The sequence below is a fragment of the Danio rerio genome, chromosome 12, assembly GCF_049306965.1.
Source record: "Danio rerio strain Tuebingen ecotype United States chromosome 12, GRCz12tu, whole genome shotgun sequence".
Taxonomy (NCBI): Eukaryota; Metazoa; Chordata; class Actinopteri; order Cypriniformes; family Danionidae; genus Danio; species Danio rerio.
The window spans coordinates 3,275,001-3,294,260 of record NC_133187.1 but is presented as its reverse complement, the minus strand read 5'-3'; the positions used below and the strand labels follow the sequence as shown (position 1 = coordinate 3,294,260).

General features: G+C 33.7%; 2 protein-coding genes across 3 annotated transcripts in view; both read right to left on the bottom strand.

The window, feature by feature from the left end:
- The window catches only part of frmpd2 (FERM and PDZ domain containing 2), a 423,788-nt gene that overhangs the window by 57,043 nt on the left and 347,485 nt on the right, over positions 1–19,260 (bottom strand). The window lies entirely within an intron of this gene.
- The window catches only part of prkar1ab (protein kinase, cAMP-dependent, regulatory, type I, alpha (tissue specific extinguisher 1) b), a 25,511-nt gene continuing 6,572 nt past the window's right edge, over positions 322–19,260 (bottom strand). Inside the window, 7 exon segments of one of the 2 annotated variants that reach the window (NM_001017732.1) lie at positions 322–1,055; positions 2,876–2,957; positions 3,045–3,166; positions 13,104–13,164; positions 14,861–15,019; positions 15,143–15,189; positions 15,271–15,332. In NM_001017732.1, the coding sequence (NP_001017732.1) occupies positions 883–1,055; positions 2,876–2,957; positions 3,045–3,166; positions 13,104–13,164; positions 14,861–15,019; positions 15,143–15,189; positions 15,271–15,332 (706 nt within the window). In that variant the 3' untranslated portion in view covers positions 322–882. 2 annotated transcript variants of the gene reach the window in all.

Below are 19,260 nucleotides of genomic sequence, written 5' to 3'. Positions count from 1 at the left end.
AGCTAAAAAAGTTATTCTTTATTTATGGAAAAAAGGTATCAAAACCACTTTTTAAGTCCTGGCTTTCAGAATTTTCCACCACTTTACATTTAGAGAGATTAAGACACAATCTTTCTGACAACTTAGCCGGCTTCGAAGCCACCTGGAAACCCTTTTTTGATTATTTGTCAAATGCCCAGAATAACAGTTTAATGGTATAACCCTGTTATCATCTGCAAGATCACCATATTGCCTGCGCCCACCGGCCTAGATATATAGGTGTAACATTGTTGACATGTATAATATTAGAGGAACTGATGTAATAATGGTTTTTAAACCTTCTTTTTTTCTGTCTTATGTCCTTTTTATTTTTATTTTATTATTATTATTTGCTTTTTTTGTTTTGTCTTTATAATTGCTGTTGCTTTTTGTATCGCTCTATGTTGCTTTAAGAAAATAAAAATATAAAATTCAAAAGAAAAGGCAATATTTGTTTCGATTGTCTACATAACAAACCACAGTTATACAATGAATTGCCTAATTAACCAAGTTAAGCCTTTAAAAGTCACTTTAAGCTCAATACTAGTATCTTGAAGAATATCTAGTCAAATATTATGTAGTCATCATGGCAAAGATCAAATAAATCAGTTATTAGAAATGAGCAATTAAAACTATTATGCTCAGAAATGTGTTCTTCCCGTTAAACAGAAATATTCAGGAGGGCTAATAATTCTGACTTCAACTGTATATGGCATATTTTCCAAATATGGTGCAGCCCTAGTTTGATTGTCTGTCTTTCGTTTGGCTCTAAATGTCCAATGTTAAAGCTCTGAATGAAGCATGTGTGTGTAAATGAGAAGCGAAACCGTGGACCCTGCCGAGGTGGAGGTTTTTACTGGCAGTTCAGACGGAGAGCGACACGAAGCTGTTGTACTGCTGGATATTGCGTTTCAGGATGTCTGAGCACGGGCCCAAAACTCGCTCAAAGCGCGGCCGGTCCAGCTTGACACATTTGAGCGGCCCGCGAGCCACAACTGTTGCTGCTCTGGGCCGGTTCATCAGCAGAGCAATCTCACCTGATAACACCAAACAAAAAGAAGAGCAGCTCAGTATAGTTATTCACATTTCTTAATGTTATTTCAATTCTTATCTATTCTGCTGTGCAAAGGCAATGACTTTGTTTTGGATTAAAATGAGTTATAGGGATATTTTTTTATATTTAGGGCCTCTTTTTTGTCTTGAGCAATATTGTTCTGTTTTTTATCATTCCATAATTTATAATATAACATCAAGAATAATAAAATATAATGAATTTTGCTGAAGAACGGAATGTTTCAAATCATTTTTCTCTGTCCATTCTCCTTTGCAGGAGAGTATTCAGATTTAAATTTCTAATTGATTGCACTTAATAGCTTCTTGAGTAATAAGTTTCCAATATAACTAGTTGTATAATATAATGAAATGTATTAAAGACCTATTGTATTAATATTTAGGCATTATGTTTGCTATACTATATTCTGTTTAGGCATTTTTGTTATATTGAAGTATATGCATATTTGCATTTTTATTACTAATAGAGAGTGTGCAGAGCTAGTGCTTCTTCCCATACTGATATACTTCTGGTGAACGGTTATTGTGACTTTTTTCCATTTTATACAGCTCCTTTTACAGCATTGATGTTGTAATGTAATTGAAATATAATTAGTTTGGCATTCATTAAGCTGCTCAATAGATGTTTACTCGCACGCGCCGGTCAGAATTAACAGGCTTGTGCAGAAGCTGCATTGAAATTACTGAGATACAATAAATGTTCACATTTTAAAGACATGGTGTGGAAAAATGTAATGTAATGCAGTGCTTTATCTTTTGTCTTATCTTTATCTCAATCTTTATATCGGATATCACTCAGCCAGTGGAGATCGCTGACTTTTAAAGAAAACAGACTTTAAATGTGCCGATTTTGTAATGGCATACAGTTTACTGGAAGCGCTTAACTCAGTTTACTGACACATTAAAAGTCCTTCCGCATAGTTCTGCATATACCCTATATTACAATTAACTCCTCAACATAATAAATTATGAATTGTATTTATTACAGATAATACTCTGCCTATAGTATTGGAAAAAACATGCTTAATATTTAAACACAAGATGTATATATATATATATATATATATATATAAACACACACACATATACATGAATAATATACATATATAAATGATTAATTATATCAGTCAACAAATCATGTTTAGACCTACTGTATTTTTAAATTTAATATTAAACACTTTTTAAACAACAAAAACAACAACAACAATAATAATAATAATAATAATAATAATAATAATAATAATAATAATTATAAGTGATCATACTATATCTCTTAATTCTGAATGTATATTTCTTAATCTTATTCTTGAAAATGCAAGAAAAGTTTTTTTTTGTAAATTTTGAGATTTACAAAACTTGTGTAATCAGATTTATTCAAACCAAAATATTTATTAAAATAATATTTTGGTCACCAAACATTTTTAGAAATTTAAAAGATACTACAATTAAATTTAAGCAAAATATTGCAAAACTAAATTACAAACTAATTTTTTCAATTGTTTTGCTTTTCTTGATTTTTCCTCTTTTTAAATTTGTATTTTATATTTTCTATAACATATAAATGTGAGTGTACTAGTTTTTGGACCATTATTTTAAGTTATTATTTTATTAGATAAGCTTCAGATTTAGCTTCAGTATTTACTTATGCTGAGCACTATATGCATATATATATAATCTTTTATGTTGACTTTTTTTCTATAGCTTTTTTATTTCATGAAACTTGGTTTTAGGTTTAGCTCTCCTATTAGAATTTCCACTTAAACCTCCATGTTTTTATGGCTCTTACCGAAGTAGTCTGAGGGTCCTAACCTGCCCACCTCCACAAACTCCTCATTCTCTGACCTGCGCTGCAGAACGGCCGCGCATCCCTGAAGGAGGAGAGCACAAAGAAAAACCTTGAGAAAACACTCAGATAAACACACGCTGAGCAGAGCAGTGTGAGCTGGACATCAGACCTCCAGGATGATGAAGAACTCGTCTCCCGGTTCTCCCTGAACCACGATCTTCTGACTGTCCTCAAACTGAACCGGTTCTAGAGCGTCAGCCACCGTCAGACGCTCCCACTTATCCAGAGACTCTACAAACACAACACACACACACACACACACAATACAGTTACAGCACATGCACACACACATCTCTCTGGGGTTACAGTTACACTTATCTAATCAGACAGACATACAGACAGGCCTCGATATTACCATGTATTCTGGTTGATCAGATCACAAGTGGACAACAGAGACATTATTCACACCTGCTGCTTAAAATGATTTAATAAAATGCAATAATGAAACTAAAAACGCAAATTAAAAATAAATGTAATTTCAAAAAAGCTAAATTGGATTATATTTACCTAAATAAGCAAACATAAAAGCTTCAATTTAATAGAGCTCTCTGAATATAAAACGGTTCATTATATCACTCATTTTACAATTCATTATACTGAAAACTTATTCATAAGGCTATTTAGTGCAAGTAATTAATGAAACAATTCCAGCCAAATCAATTGAGGTAAGGACAATGGAAACCTGGCATATATATATATATATATATAAATAAATGTATATATCTTGAGCCAATATTGTTTATATATAGGGATGCACTGAATATTTAGCCACCAAAAATCTTTAGGCGAAAATGACCCAAGAGTGCATTTTTTCATCGTTTTTAATCCATTTGATTGACTATTTAAAATCTAATGCATTTATTGGGTAAAATAAAATTGTTACTTTTTATTGTTATCAGTCCCCATCGCCAGAAGTAATAATAATAATAATAATAATAAATAATATTAATATAATAATAATAATAATAATAATAATAATGAATATAATAATAATAATAAATATAATAATAATAATATAATAATAATAAATATTAATATAATAACAACAACAATAATAATAAATAATAATAAAAATACTAGTAATGATAAAAAAATAATAATAATAATAAATAATTTATTAATAATAATAATAATAATAATAATAATAATAACCCATTGTTACAAAGTGCTAAAAATATTTTCATACTTTGTATTTAATTTATTATTTGAAACGTTAATATTAATTTATGCAACTGCAATGCATTGATTTTAGTAAGGTTAGTAGGCCTACACATTTATAGCCACACATGCAATGGTAGTAATAATTGGCATAATTTATTTGGTTTTCAGCCTTGGTTTCCTCCTTTCATTTTACTGTTGGAGTCAGAATTATTAGCCTCCCTGTTTATTTTATTTTCCCAATTTCTGTTTAACGGAGAGCAGATATTTCAACACATTTTTAAACATAATAGTTTTAATAACTAATTTCTAATCACTGATTTATTTTATCTTTGTCATGATGACAGTAAATAATATTAGACTAGATATTTTTCAAGACACTTCTATAAAGCTTAAAGAGATTTTTAAAGGCTTAGAGGGTTAATTAGGGTAACTAGGCAGGTTAGGGTAATTAGGCAAGTTATTGTATAACGATGGTTTGCTCTGTAGACTATCAAAAAAAATATATAGCTTAAAGAAGCTAATAATATTGACCTTAATGGTTCGTAAAAAAATTAAAACTGCTTTTATTCTAGCCAAAATAAAACAAAAGACTTTCTCCAGAAGAAAAAAATATTATCAGACATACTGTGAAAATTTGGGAAATATTTAAAAAAGAAAAAAATAAATCAAAAGGGGGCTAATAATTCTGACTTCAACTGTATACTGTATATACAGTAGATATATAGCCATGTGATAAAGGAGGTACTGAAAACCCCCAAAAAATTAACATCTAATGTTCAGCCCAAAACAAAAGTTATTGCGTTTTCCACAGCAAAATAATTTGTTTTATTTAATTAGTAAATAAATGTGTGTGTGTGTGTTTATATATATATATATATATATATATATATATATATATATGTAACGTTCCCTTGCAGAACGTATTTTGGATAAGTGTGTGCGTTCGTTTGTATGTGGGTGTGTCGTTTCATGCATGTGTTACAGGTACGAACGGCATTGGAGGATCCGCATTTCGTGCTGATGACGTTGGCCGCTGACGCTGGGTTTGCGCCACCAATCGCTGGTTGGCGTAGCGTTTAAAAGCCGAGCCCAAACTGCAATGGCGATCTCTCGATCTCTCTCTCTCTCTGTCTCTTTCCTTCTCGCTCTTATTCTTTCTGTGGGTCTCTGTGAGGACAGTCTCTCTTGCGAGGGCTAGTCTGAGAGAATGTGTTTTGCTTGTTTAATGCTCTTGTCTAAAGTTTGCGATTAACAATGTTTGTGAAATTGTCCAGTTAACTGACATGTTTGAGTGATGCCTCGGAGAGGTGTAGGAGTGAGTAAGTCGCGCGATATACATATACAACACTCAGATTGATATTTTGTATTAGTTCATTAGGTTCAGGAGAATGTGCTGTTTTCTGTATGTTTTGTTTTTAGTTAGAGCAGTTTAGTTAAGACGTTTGGTACGTTGAAGATGTTTCTTTTCATGCTTTTCTTTTCATATTTAGTTTAGTTTGGTGAAAACAGTTACTGAGTTTTGTTATATTTATTTCTTTGATTTAAGCACATTCAACTACTTCCTCTCCCCCCAGGTAATTCATTATTTAATCATTGTAAATATTTTTCTTTCACTGTATAATATATTTTCACTGGTTTTCATGGGATATATGGGCAATAAATAATTGCAGTGATTATTTGATTCAGTTTATTTCTTTCTCCATCCGCTTGTCACACACATTAAACTGATGTATGTTATTGTCATCTACTCCTAGTTATGTTGGCTTGAGAAAGCCAACATACTGTAATGCTACTTAAACTTATTATGTTGGCTTGAGAAAGCCAACATACTGTAATGCTACTTAAACTTATTCTTATTATTATTCTTATTATTATTCCGGCTTCTGACTTAAAAAAGCAATCGCTTCTCCTCCCAGGGCTTAGATGCTACAAGCCCCAAATTTGGTCAAAAGCTGCCTACTGCCCATGAGATGGTTGCTGTATGTCCTCATGCCGATAAGATTTGTAGTTTTTGAATTAAAAATTTTTTAATTAAAAAATTGTATCGAGTATTTGGGGCATATAAAAAAGTATACAATCCTCAAATTTGGCCAAAAGATGTGTTTGAAATTACTGATAATTATCATATTTATTTGGTGTAATTATAAATAACAGTTTTCCTATAAATATTTTTTTATATTAAATTTGTAAAATTCAGACTCAAAGCGTGTCAGAGTGTCCACGAGATGGCGCCAGAAGACTATTTTTGAGCCCTTTGTAATTTAGTACTGGCCCTTTAAGAGGCGGGGATATCCGGACTGACTGTTTTGAATCTACAGAAATTCGGGCTCATTTCAGACGTGCTTGTTACAACATTTGAAGCTGAAATTGCGACCATTTTGGTCGCATATGCGCCTGAAAATTAATCTATGCGACCTCATAACATATTTGGGCGCATTAGTGCGACTGCTGATAATGGTTGTAGTGCGACCTGTTTTGATTTTATGTAAAAACGTGCTGAATCGCTCTTCCCTGCCGCTATATTGGTTCATATTAGCTGTCAATCACTCAAGGTATTCCGCTGTCAGATGACAGGGAATGAGCTTTTATGACCACGGGAAATGCAAACGGCTGAAGAGTAAAAACTTAAAGCACACAGGTTTGCAAACCCCACCTAAAGTTGAGGTGTAGATGAGAGAGATCGTGACACGTCACGTGGTGAATAATAATCCACCAGCTGAGATCACTGAAACTGCGGCTCATAACAAAGACCAGTATTGCGCCGATGGTTAGCGCAAGAATGCTCTGCCTGCTCATAAATTGGGTCGGCTGACTCGCCAGCTTTTCCACAAACACAGAAAAATGAAGATCATCTCAGACTGAACCTTTAAATTGACACAAACTGAAACCAAAACTTTTAAAGAGGGATAGAAGTGAGACTTTACTTTCTTTCTTTTGTCTATTCTGTTTTGAGGTGTATATTATTTTTTTATTTATTTACTGATGACTGCTTTGCAGCTTTCATCATTGAATTGAATTATTTATTATAATCTTTTGTTTGTTTTGTAGCAGAAATATTATTTATTAAATTGACATGCATATAAAAACAGCAGTACAAAATAAATATTTCTTACTGCAATGCTTCATTTTTGTTTGATGCAAACTATACAATTATTTTATATAAAGTAACAGACATTTTATAGCAGATAACCTACATTCATGCACATTCAAGGCAGTATCATAATGAGAAATGTAATTCATTTTTACTATTATTGTTATTTTCATCATCATTAATATTCTATATTATTAGACATTCATTTTAGAATTATTGCACACAAATATCAATGTCTTCGCAGCATTAGTTAGATAGTTGTTTCTGGTTTTTGTCAGTCCTATTGATGTTGTTTTAAAATACAATAAATCCCTTAAAAAGCAATTTGCAGCGGTGCTCATTCATTTTTGGTGGGTGCTCCTAAATTTTTTCTGGTGCTCCTAAATTTATTTTGGTGCCCCTGAATATTTGAAGTTGGGAGCACCGGTGCTACCAAGTAAAAAAGTTAATTTCGAGCCCTGTGTATATATATATATATATATATATATATTCATACAGTTGATGTCAGAATTATTAGCTCCCCTGTTTATTTTTTCCCCAATTTCTGTTTAATGGAGGGAAGATTGTTTCAGCACATTTCTAAGCATAATAGTTTTAAAAACCTATTTCTAATTACTGATTTATTTTATCTTTGCCATGATGACATTAAATAATGTTTGACTTGATATTTTTCAAGACACTTCTATACAGCTTAAAGTCACATTTAAAGGCTTAACTAGGTTAATAAGGGTAACTAGGCAGGTTAGGGTAATTAGGCAAGTTATTTTATAACGATGGTTTGTTCTGTAGATTATCAAAAAAAAAAAAAAATGCTTAAAGGGGATAATAATTGTGTCCCAAAAATGGTTTTTAAATGATTAATAACTGCTTTTATTCTAGCCGAAATAAAACAAATAAGACTTTCTCAAGAAGAAAAAATACTATCAGACATACAGTGAAAATTTCCTTGCTCTGTTAAACATAATTTGGGAAATATTTAAAAAAGGGGAAAAAAAATCAAAAGGGGGTTAATAATTCTGACTTCAACTGTATATATGTATATATATACATACATATATACATATATACATATATAACACATACACACATTTATGGTTAGGGTTATAAGGATTATTTCTTAATCCCCCTTTTATGTTGGCAAAAACATAAGTTTACTTCAGATATTTCTTTCAAAACAATATTCTGTGCCGCAAAAGAGCCTTCTCCTCACTTGTGATAATGACAATGAAAGCCAAGCTTTTGGCCTATGCTGTACCAAAAAATAAAATAAAATCACCCAGGTGATGACAACTAAATATTACGATTATAACATTGTGTTAGTGGCCAGTGGGGTGGAACAACGTCATTGGTCAGAATTAACCACGTGATGAAGACGTCCTATAATATTGTTTTAATGCGATTTTCTTCCTGTAAACTGTATATAACTATATAACTATATATATAATGCTGCAAATTACTGTAAATTGACTGTACTATATATTAACTGCAAAAATTATAAGACTGATTAAATAAAAGACATATTAACTAAATGTATGTGCTATTGTTTCATTAGTATTTTAATTTAATATTTTTCTTTATATGATATTTATTATAATGTAATTTTGTTCAGATTATAATATATACTATAAATACTAACTATACTATAGTGATCTGCATTAAACAACCTGAACAAATCAGTCCTCTCTCTCTCTCTCTCTCTCTCTCTCTCGATTTAATCAAAAATGTAAATGAGGCCTTCCGATTAACAGTCCAGTGGACCCTAGCAACAGCCTAGAAACCACTCAGAACACGCTAGCAACTACCTAGGAATGCCTTAGCAACATCTTAGCAACCGCCTAGCAACCACTTCTCAACCGCTGTGCTTCCTGCCAACTGCCTTTGAGTCCCCGGCGCAGTCACGTTGGCTTTCTCAAGCCAACATCAAAGTTTGTCTACGAACTTTAGGTTCTAGTTCTTATTATTATTCTTATTATTATTATTATTCCGGCTTCTGACCAAAAAAAAGCAATCGCTTCTCCTCCCAGGGCTTAGATGCTACAAGCCCCAAATTTGGTCAAAAGCTGCCTACTGCTCATGAGATGGTTGCTGTATGTCCTCATCCTGATAAGATTTGTAGTTTTTGAATTAAAAATTTATTAATTAAAAAATTGTATCGAGTATTTGGGGCATATAAAAAAGTATACAATCCTCAAATTTGGCCAAAAGATGTGTTTGAAATTACAGATAATTATCATATTTATTTGGTGTAATTTTAAATAACAGTTTTCCTATAAATATTTTTTTTATATTAAATTTGTAAAATTCAGACTCAAAGCGTGTCAGAGTGTCCACGAGATGGCGCCAGAAGACTATTTTTGAGCCCTTTGTAATTTAGTACTGGCCCTTTAAGAGGCGGGGATATCCGGACTGACTGTTTTGAATCTACAGAAATTCGGGCTCATTTCAGACGTGCTTGTTACAACATTTGAAGCTGAAATTGCGACCATTTTGGTGAAAATGAAATTTAATCTATGCGACCTCATAACATATTTGGGCGCATTAGTGCAACTGCTGATAATGGTTGTAGTGCGACCTGTTTTGATTTTTTGTAAAAACGTGCTGAATCGCTCTTCCTTGCCGCTATATTGGTTCATATTAGCTGTCAATCACTCAAGGTATTCCGCTGTCAGATGACAGGGAAGGAGCTTTTATGACCACGGGAAATGCAAACGGCTGAAGAGTAAAAACTTAAAGCACACAGGTTTGCAAACCCCACCTAAAATTGAGGTGTAGATGAGAGAGATCGTGACACGTCACGTGGTAAATAATGATCCACCAGCTGAGATCACTGAAACTGCGGCTCATAACAAAGACCAGTATTGCGCCGATGGTTAGTGCAAGAATGCTCTGCCTGCTCATAAATTGGGTCGGCTGACTCGCCAGCTTTTCCACAAACACAGAAAAATGAAGATCATCTCAGACTGAACCTTTAAATTGACACAAACTGAAACCAAAACTTTTAAAGAGTGATAGAAGTGAGACTTTACTTTCTTTCTTTTGTCTATTCTTTTTTGAGGTGTATATTATTTTTTTATTTATTTACTGATGACTGCTTTGCAGCTTTCATCATTGAATTGAATTATTTATTATAATCTTTTGTTTGTTTTGTAGCAGAAATATTATTTATTAAATTGACATGCATATAAAAACAGCAGTACAAAATAAATATTTCTTACTGCAATGCTTCATTTTTGTTTGATGCAAACTATACAATTATTTTATATAAAGTAACAGACATTTTATAGCAGATAACCTACATTCATGCACATTCAAGGCAGTATCATAATGAGAAATGGAATTCATTGTTACTATTATTGTCATTTCCATCATCACTAATATTCTATGGCCTAATTATTAGACATTCATTTTAGAATTATTGCACACAAATATCAATGTCTTCACAGCATTAGTTAGATAGTTGTTTCTGGTTTTTGTCAGTCCTATTGATGTTGTTTTAAAATACAATAAATCCCTTAAAAAGCAATTTGCAGCGGTGCTCATTCATTTTTGGTGGGTGCTCCTAAATTTATTCTGGTGCTCCTAAATTTATTTTGGTGCCCCTGAATATTTGAAGTTGGGAGCACCGGTGCTACCAAGTAAAAAAGTTAATTTCGAGCCCTGTATATATATATATTCATACAGTTGAAGTCAGAATTATTAGCTCCCCTGTTTATTTTTTCCCCAATTTCTGTTTAATGGAGGGAAGATTGTTTCAGCACATTTCTAAGCATAATAGTTTTAATAACTCATTTCTAATAACTTCTTTATTTTATCTTTGCCATGATGACAGTAAATAATATTTGACTTGATATTTTTCAAGACACTTCTATACAGCTTAAAGTGACATTTAAAGCCTTAACTAGGTTAATAAGGTGAACTAGGCAGGTTAGGGTAATTAGGCAAGTTATTGTATAACGATGGTTTGTTCTGTAGACTATCAAAAAAATTTGCTTAAAGGGGCAAATAATTGTGTCCCAAAAATAGTTTTTAAATAATTAATAACTGCTTTTATTCTAGCCGAAATAAAACAAATAAGACTTTCTCAAGAAGAAAAAATATTATCAGACATACAGTGAAAATGTCCTTGCACAGTTAAACAAAATTTGGGAAATATTAAAAAGGGGAAAAAAAATCAAAAGGGGGTTAATAATTCTGACTTCAACTGTATATATGTATGTATATATATACATACATATATACATATATACATATATAACACATACACACATTTATGGTTAGGGTTATAAGGATTATTTCTTAATTCCCCTTTTATGTTAGCAAAAACATAAGTTTACTTCAGATATTTCTTTCAAAACAATATTCTGTGCCGCAAAAGAGCCTTCTCCTCACTTGTGATAATGACAATGAAAGCCAAGCTTTTGGCCTATGCTGTACCAAAAAAATAAATAAAATCACCCAGGTGATGACAATTAAATATAACGATTATAACATTGTGTTAGTGGCCAGTGGGACGGAACAACGTCATTGGTCAGAATTAACCATGTGATGAAGACGTCCTATAATATTGTATTTAATGCGATTTTCTTCCTGTAAACTGTATATAACTATATAACTATAACGATATATATAATGCTGCAAATTACTGTAAATTGACTGTACTCTATATTAACTGCAAAAATTATAAGACTGATTAAATAAAAGACAAATTAACTAAATGCATGTGCTATTGTTTCATTAGTATTTTAATGTAATATTTTTCTTCATATGATATTTATTATAATGTAATTTTGTTCAGATTATAATATATACTATAAATACTAACTATACTATAGTGATCTGCATTAAACAACCTGAACAAATCAGTCCTCTCTCTCTCTCGATTTGATCAAAAATGTAAATGAGGCCTTCCGATTAACAGTCCAGTGGACCCTAGCAACAGCCTAGAAACCACTCAGAACACCCTAGCAACTACCTAGGAATGCCTTAGCTACACCTTAGCAACCGCCTAGCAACCACTTCTCAACCGCTGTGCTTCCTGCCAACTGCCTTTGAGTCCCCGGCGCAGTCACGTTGGCTTTCTCAAGCCAACATCAAAGTTCGTCAACGAACTTTAGGTTCTAGTTTAATATTAACATCTAAAAGGACGTAACAATATATATATATATATATATATATATATATATATATATATATATACATACATACATACATACATACATACGCACGCACGCACGCACGCACGCACGCACGCACGCACGCACGCACGCACGCACACACACACACACTGAATCTGATTGGCTGATAGCCGTGATATATTGAAGTAATATCAGCCGTACAGCCTCTTTACCCTTTGTGTATTACTCCGCCCACATACAGCCAGCAAAAAGCAGACACTACAGATCTGAAGTTTAAAAAGATGCACACTCAACTGTTTAACTGTCAGCTTATGATTTGAATCCAAGGCGGAAGAAAGTAGTTCCTCATACAAAAGGGTTTTTGAGACTCTCTATGTTTATTTTGTTTTTATATACACAATTATGCCGTCAAACTGTTGTATAAACGCAATATCACACTCGTAGCAGTGCACGCCTCCCACCAGTGCCGATATCCAGCCATATAGCACTGCTACTCATGTGATATTGCTCATATATATATATATATATGTGTGTGTGTGTGTGTGTGTGTGTGTGTGAAAAGACGTATTAGTCTGGATTTTGATGTAATTGTTGGAAAGTGTTTTTTTGGTATTGTTATGTTTGGAATTATGCACCTTTTGGGAAATGTTAAAAGTAATTTTGTTTATTCTGTATCATCAAATGTAGCAGAAAGTGTTGTTCATCAGTTAATGATGAGAACAGAAATATAAAATAAAAAATTGAAGTGAAATTGAAGTGATTGACACACAGATGGACTTACCTAAAATAGATACTTTGCTCAAGAACTCCTCGTACATCTTCCTTTTCCTCAAAGTGCTTCCCTGTTATTAAACATTAGAGAACGAAATATGTTAAAGGGATAGTTCACCCAAAAATAAACATTTACTCACTTGTTCCAAACCTTTATGAGCTTCTTTCATCTTTTGAACACAATAAAAACATATATCCACTGCCACACAATGCAGGAAAAAACAAATACTGTCAATGGTTACAGGTTTCCAACATTCTACAAAACATCTGCTTCTGTGTTCAACAGAAGAAAGAAACCTCAACAGGGCTGGAACAACATTCATTAGCCATGTCTCCATCCAAAGACGTGAATTAAACGTATGCGCATAACTGGAATGTTGCATTAAAACATTTGCGAATTAAGCATGCAATCCAAGAAAACAGTATCGTCACGTCCTGATAAACTAGTGCCAAATATCAAAAGAAAAATGGAAGTTGCTGAGTTAGGAGAAAGCCCTTTTTCGTATATCATAACTTACTTGTGTCTTAGAACGCGTAAACTAAATGCACAGTCACAGCCTATATGGGTCTATCTTTACATCCCCTGTTGCGATGTTATGTCTAGGTGTTTATGTGCATGTTGCTGGGTCTTTTTTTCCCTTGATCTCACGCTGCCCTACTTTAAGGACAGTCTAGGAGGGGCATTTTTTCACCTCCCTTTCCCTCTTATGTTTCTTATTTCCTCTTTCTAAAGCTCTCGTCTGACCTGTCTTCCCCTGAAATGTTTGACGTTTGTGTATGGTCGGAGGGGTCCAATTTCGCTACATGTAACAGTGTATGTGACAAATAAAGGTGTCATCATTATCATCATCTTGGCGTTTCCATCAAGGTTTTTTTTTAAATGCGATATTCCAAAATAGGTGGATGGAAATACAGCTAATGATGGCAGAATTTTGGGGTGAACAATCTCTTTTGCTGCGTTTACACCAGACGCGGAACGCGCATCAAGCGCGAGTGATTTACATTTTAAGTCAATGCAAACGCGCGAATAGACATCCTGCGGCGCGATACGTGCGAATGGCGCGGCGAGAATGACGAGAATAGCGCGGTGCGCATGGCGCGAATGGCGTGGCGCGAATTGAGCGTTTTGCGCGTTTGACGCACTTAATGCGCGTTTCGTGCAAATCACTTGCGTTCGAAAATCTGAACTTCAGCGGACATTCGCGCCGCGTTAACCATTTAGGAGCTTGTTCTTGTGGGGCCGTGATTGTGACGTATCGCCTGTTGTCGGTGTCCCAGGGAAAATCCCCCAGCAGACACCGACAAGAAGTTCATCAAACTGGGCTGGGCTCAGTCAGAAGCACCGCTGAAAACCTCCGTCATCCAGGTTCAGTTTCTGGAGGAGTTTATGAGCTTAAAGAGCTGGATGCACCTCTGAAAGGATGTAGTGGACTCAGACACGGCTCTAAACGTATCGACGCTGTTTATCATCCTTCATAAAGCACATAAACACTGTTAATTTCTTCATAAAATCCATGTTAGCCGTTTAGCTATGAAGCTAGAGTCACGGGGCAGACAGAAGCCCTGCCCATCACGCGAATCCGCGTCTGTTCTGAAGTGAATTTGACATGCGAATGAAGCGGGGTTTGACACGCGAATGAAGCGAGTAACCTCAAATGTTCACGCGACTATTTACGAATAGCGCGATTTATCCGCGCGTTCCGCGTCTGGTGTGAACACAGCATTAAAGTGTAGTGTGCGTGTGTGTGTGTTGAGGTGATGTTGTACCATCAGTATTCTCCTATAGCTGTCTCTGTCGATGCCCCACAGCTTCACGTTGGTCTTGGCTCTGACGGTGGCGGCTCTCGGGGTGCCGTAGATTAACGCCAGCTCTCCAAAACTGCCGCCCTCGCCAATGCTGGTCGCCCACTCATTGTTCACATACACCTGTGCACAAACATCATCTCTCACTGGTGTAATCTGACTTAATCCTGAGTGAAACTGGACTTTGGTTGAGTGTTAATATGGGTTGGGATTTGAGAAGAGTGTGTCTGGGGGTGTGCAACTTACATCCATTTCACCCTGGTCAATGACATAGAAGTTATCTCCCTCGTCGCCTGGGGGGAGAAAAAAAATGTGGGTAAATTGATGTGTTGATAACATGGTATGATTTCACATGAGCATACTGAAAGCTTTACCCTGCTGGATGACGATCTCTCCAGCAATGTAGGTGACTGGAAACATGGCATCAAATATGTCACTGTAGGATAAAACAAAGTGCACAAATTAAGTCAGTAAATGATTTCAACATTTTAAAGCAAGATACTACAGCTGAACTGACTAAAATACAGTCAAAAAATGACTTTTGCTGCTTGTTCAGAGTTGAAACAACAAAATTCTTAAGCTTTTTTGGGGGCAACTTAATTTGTAAAAATGACTATGCTAACTCAATAGATTTGTGTTGGGGAAACATGAAGGAATTGTGTGGAACCCAGCAATTTTTACATTGTATGAGCAAAGGCATGTTGGTGTTTGCATCACATTCAATTCAATTAATTTAGCCAAAATAAAAATCTTAAAACACATGGAAATCATTTTTATTTTATGATAGAACAACAATGATAGAACATACTTAATCTATACTTATTAAAATGTATAAATATATAAATAGGCGACAAGGTGGCTTAGTGGTTAGCACTGTCACCTCTCAGCAAGGTCACTGGTTTAAGTCCCGGCTTCCTCCACAATTCAAACACATGCACTATAGGTGAATTGAATAAACTAAATTGGCCGTAGTGCTTAAGTATGTGTGTGTAAATGATTGTGTATGGATGTTTCCCAGTACTGGGTTGCAGCTGGAAGGGCATCTGCTGTGTAAAACATATGCTGGATAAGTTGGCGGTTCATTCTGCTGTGGTGACCCCTGATGCATAAGGCGACAAAGCCGAATGAAAATTATCGAACGAATGAATGACTATAAAAAATAATCGTACTATATTTTAGTCGATTTTATAGTGGTTTGAGGTATATTCACAAAGTATAAAGACATAAAATTAATATAATGAAATTATTATAATATTTTGTAGCTGTATTTTATTTTGCTATGCTTGTTCTAAATTTGAAAAAAAAAAAATAAATAAAAAAAAAAAAATATATATATATATATATATATATATATATATATATATTAGGGATGTAACGGTATTGTAAATACCGTCATACCGCAATATTAATTTTTTTCGATATTACCGAAGTCGCATGACTCGGTAAAACTATAGGTCTTCTGAGAAAATTTGCTCAGGCGAATGAAGCGAACGGGAACTACAATTGCCATCAGCCCATGCTTGACCATCATCCCTTGCGGTCTGTTGTTGCTACAGATCCAGTAATGCGGAAATGGAGTGTGCTGCTAGAAGCGGGGATGAAAAGAGCTGGAAAACTCTAAAGCAGGTCGCACACCAGAAGCGCCGCTCGGCGCCGCGACATGGCGCGTACATGACAGATTAAAGTATCGCACACCAGACGCACACATTCGAATGATATTTAACATGAAACTAATCAGATGGCGCTCTGTGGCGCGGCTGAAAAATGAACTGCGTCCTGAGCCGTCGCCGGGCGCCGCCGACAGCCGCCGACTTGCGGCGCCGGTGTGTGTATCCTGATAGAAACCTATGTTTAGAATTCTAAAATACATGGCGCTGCGTGGCGCGCCGCCGAGCGTCGCTTCTGGTGTGCGACCTGCTTTACACGCACAGTTCAGTCCTGCATTATCTCCGTGTAAGTTCAGACTTCGCAAGTTTGATCAAGGCTGCAGTCTCTTCTTCTCAGTTTGATATGGAAAAGCAGATTATACCGATGACAGGGGTAAATCTTCAAAGGGAACAGTGTACTTTATAACTTCATTCACATCACCCTGGCTTCGTTGTTTCACTTTCTCAACAATAAAATGTAAACATGATTTAAGGAACTGCCTATTTTCATTTTTAATATTAGCAACTTAGACAGCAGACATGTTGAGGCGTCGTGCTGCATATATGAGCGTCATCTTCACTGTATGGATATTTATAACAAAACGGAGCCGATAACAACTGCCTCCTTTCAATTTCAGTGAAAAAACGAAACACAGCCTCTCTTTTGCTGAGTATCAGTTTTAATAATCGATAATGGCCATTTTAAAAGTATAACATACAATAAGTTTATACATTATAGGAAATAAAGGCAAGCGATCAGTCAATATACAGAATGTACGTGGTTACATTAATCATTAACTTATCTTTGCGCTCAGCCAAAACACGTTACCTGAGAACAAGTAATAGATTACAATGCCCAAAGTCAGGGAATATGTCGTTAGATAAAGACAACAAGATGAATGAAATATCCCGTATAAATATAGTGAGATTAGATCCAGCGGGAGATGCTTGATGAGAAGTCCGACAAGCAGAGCTCTGATCTGGGTAGATGGGCTGAGTGTGATTAAATGTTGATTGTGATGAGTTTTCAACAATACTAAATTGAAACTTTATTTTTTACATGGTTTAATAATTTTTTGTTATTAAAATTGAAGTTCCTGTTTCAAAGCTTACAGATAGATGGCTAATTTGTATGTTATTGACACTTTTGGCACTTTTTTGGAGTATTTTCATAAGTTTAGTTTTTTCCTGTAAATGATTCAATAAATACCGTACCGTGACATTCATACCGAGGTATTACCGTACCGTGAAATTCTGATACCGTTACATCCCTAATATATATATATATATATATATAATCTATATAAAATCTATAGATGCAATAAAAAGCGCAAAAATAAAACTATTAAAAGTAATTTTTTGTATGTTTCCTTTTCACCTCAAAAAAAGCATTTAAATTAGTGATGATGGGTAATACATCGTTACATTGGTCCAAACAAAAACTAAATAAGATATTTCCAGAAGTGGACCCTGCATGTAATCCGTGTGGGCTAGAACCAGATGTTTTGGAGCTGCCCAAAATTATCATCATACTGAGAAAATATATTTCTAACATTTTCAAAAATAGGTCAAAAGCTGATAGATCCAGATCCTTGTATAGCAGTTCTAGGCATTACTGATTTCGAGATGGCTAAAAACAGTACTGAACAAAATATAGTTCCATATGTCTGTCTACTAGCACCAAGGTTAACATTATTAAACTGGAAACAGAAAGCCGCTCCTACATATATACATCTTATGAGCGATGTAATGAAACATTTGGAACTGGAGAAAATCAGATTCTCCCTAAAAAAAAGAAAGAAGACAAATTCTATAAAATCTGGCAACTCTTCATGGCTTACTTTAAAGACATAATATCGGCAAGAAATAGTTAAATTGAAGAGGATTAGACCAATTTAGTTTAAAACTGAAGATTATTATTGTTTTATTTTAACTTTTTTTTAATTTTATTTATTTTTCATTATTATTATATTTATTTTATTATTTGTTTCCTTTTTGTAATTTTTATTTAATTTTATTATAGTTATTATTTTTTATTTTATTTACTTATTTAGATTTTATTTAGATAAATTATCTTTGTATTATTTGTATTAATCTGTTATCACTATACTTATATATGGACTGTTTGTATATTGCATGCTTTATTGTCAATTATGGTGTGAATGTTTGTTGGACCAAAGTTGTAAGTTGTTGTATTAAAGGTTAAAAAAAATAATAAAGAAAGTTATTAAAAATAAATAAAAATAGTGATGATGGCAAAGGTTAATCATGACTAATTGCATCAAAAAATGTGTGGATATTATTTATACTTATTATGTATAAGTGATGCACACACACATATGCATAAAAACATATATATATATATATATATATATATATATATATATATATATATATATACATACACACACACATATATATATATATATACATATATATATATATATATATATATATACACATATATACATATATACAATACATACATATATATATATATATATATATATATATATATATATATATATATATATTTTTTTTTTTTTTTTTTTTTTTTTTTTTTACTGGGGATATTTAAATTAAACATAATTTTTATCATATATATAGAGTTTATTTTTAAATATAAACAAACATTTTCTAAAATTAATGCATGTATATGTATTTATATAAACATTAAATATACACAGTACACCAGAAACCTTTATTTCGGATGCAATT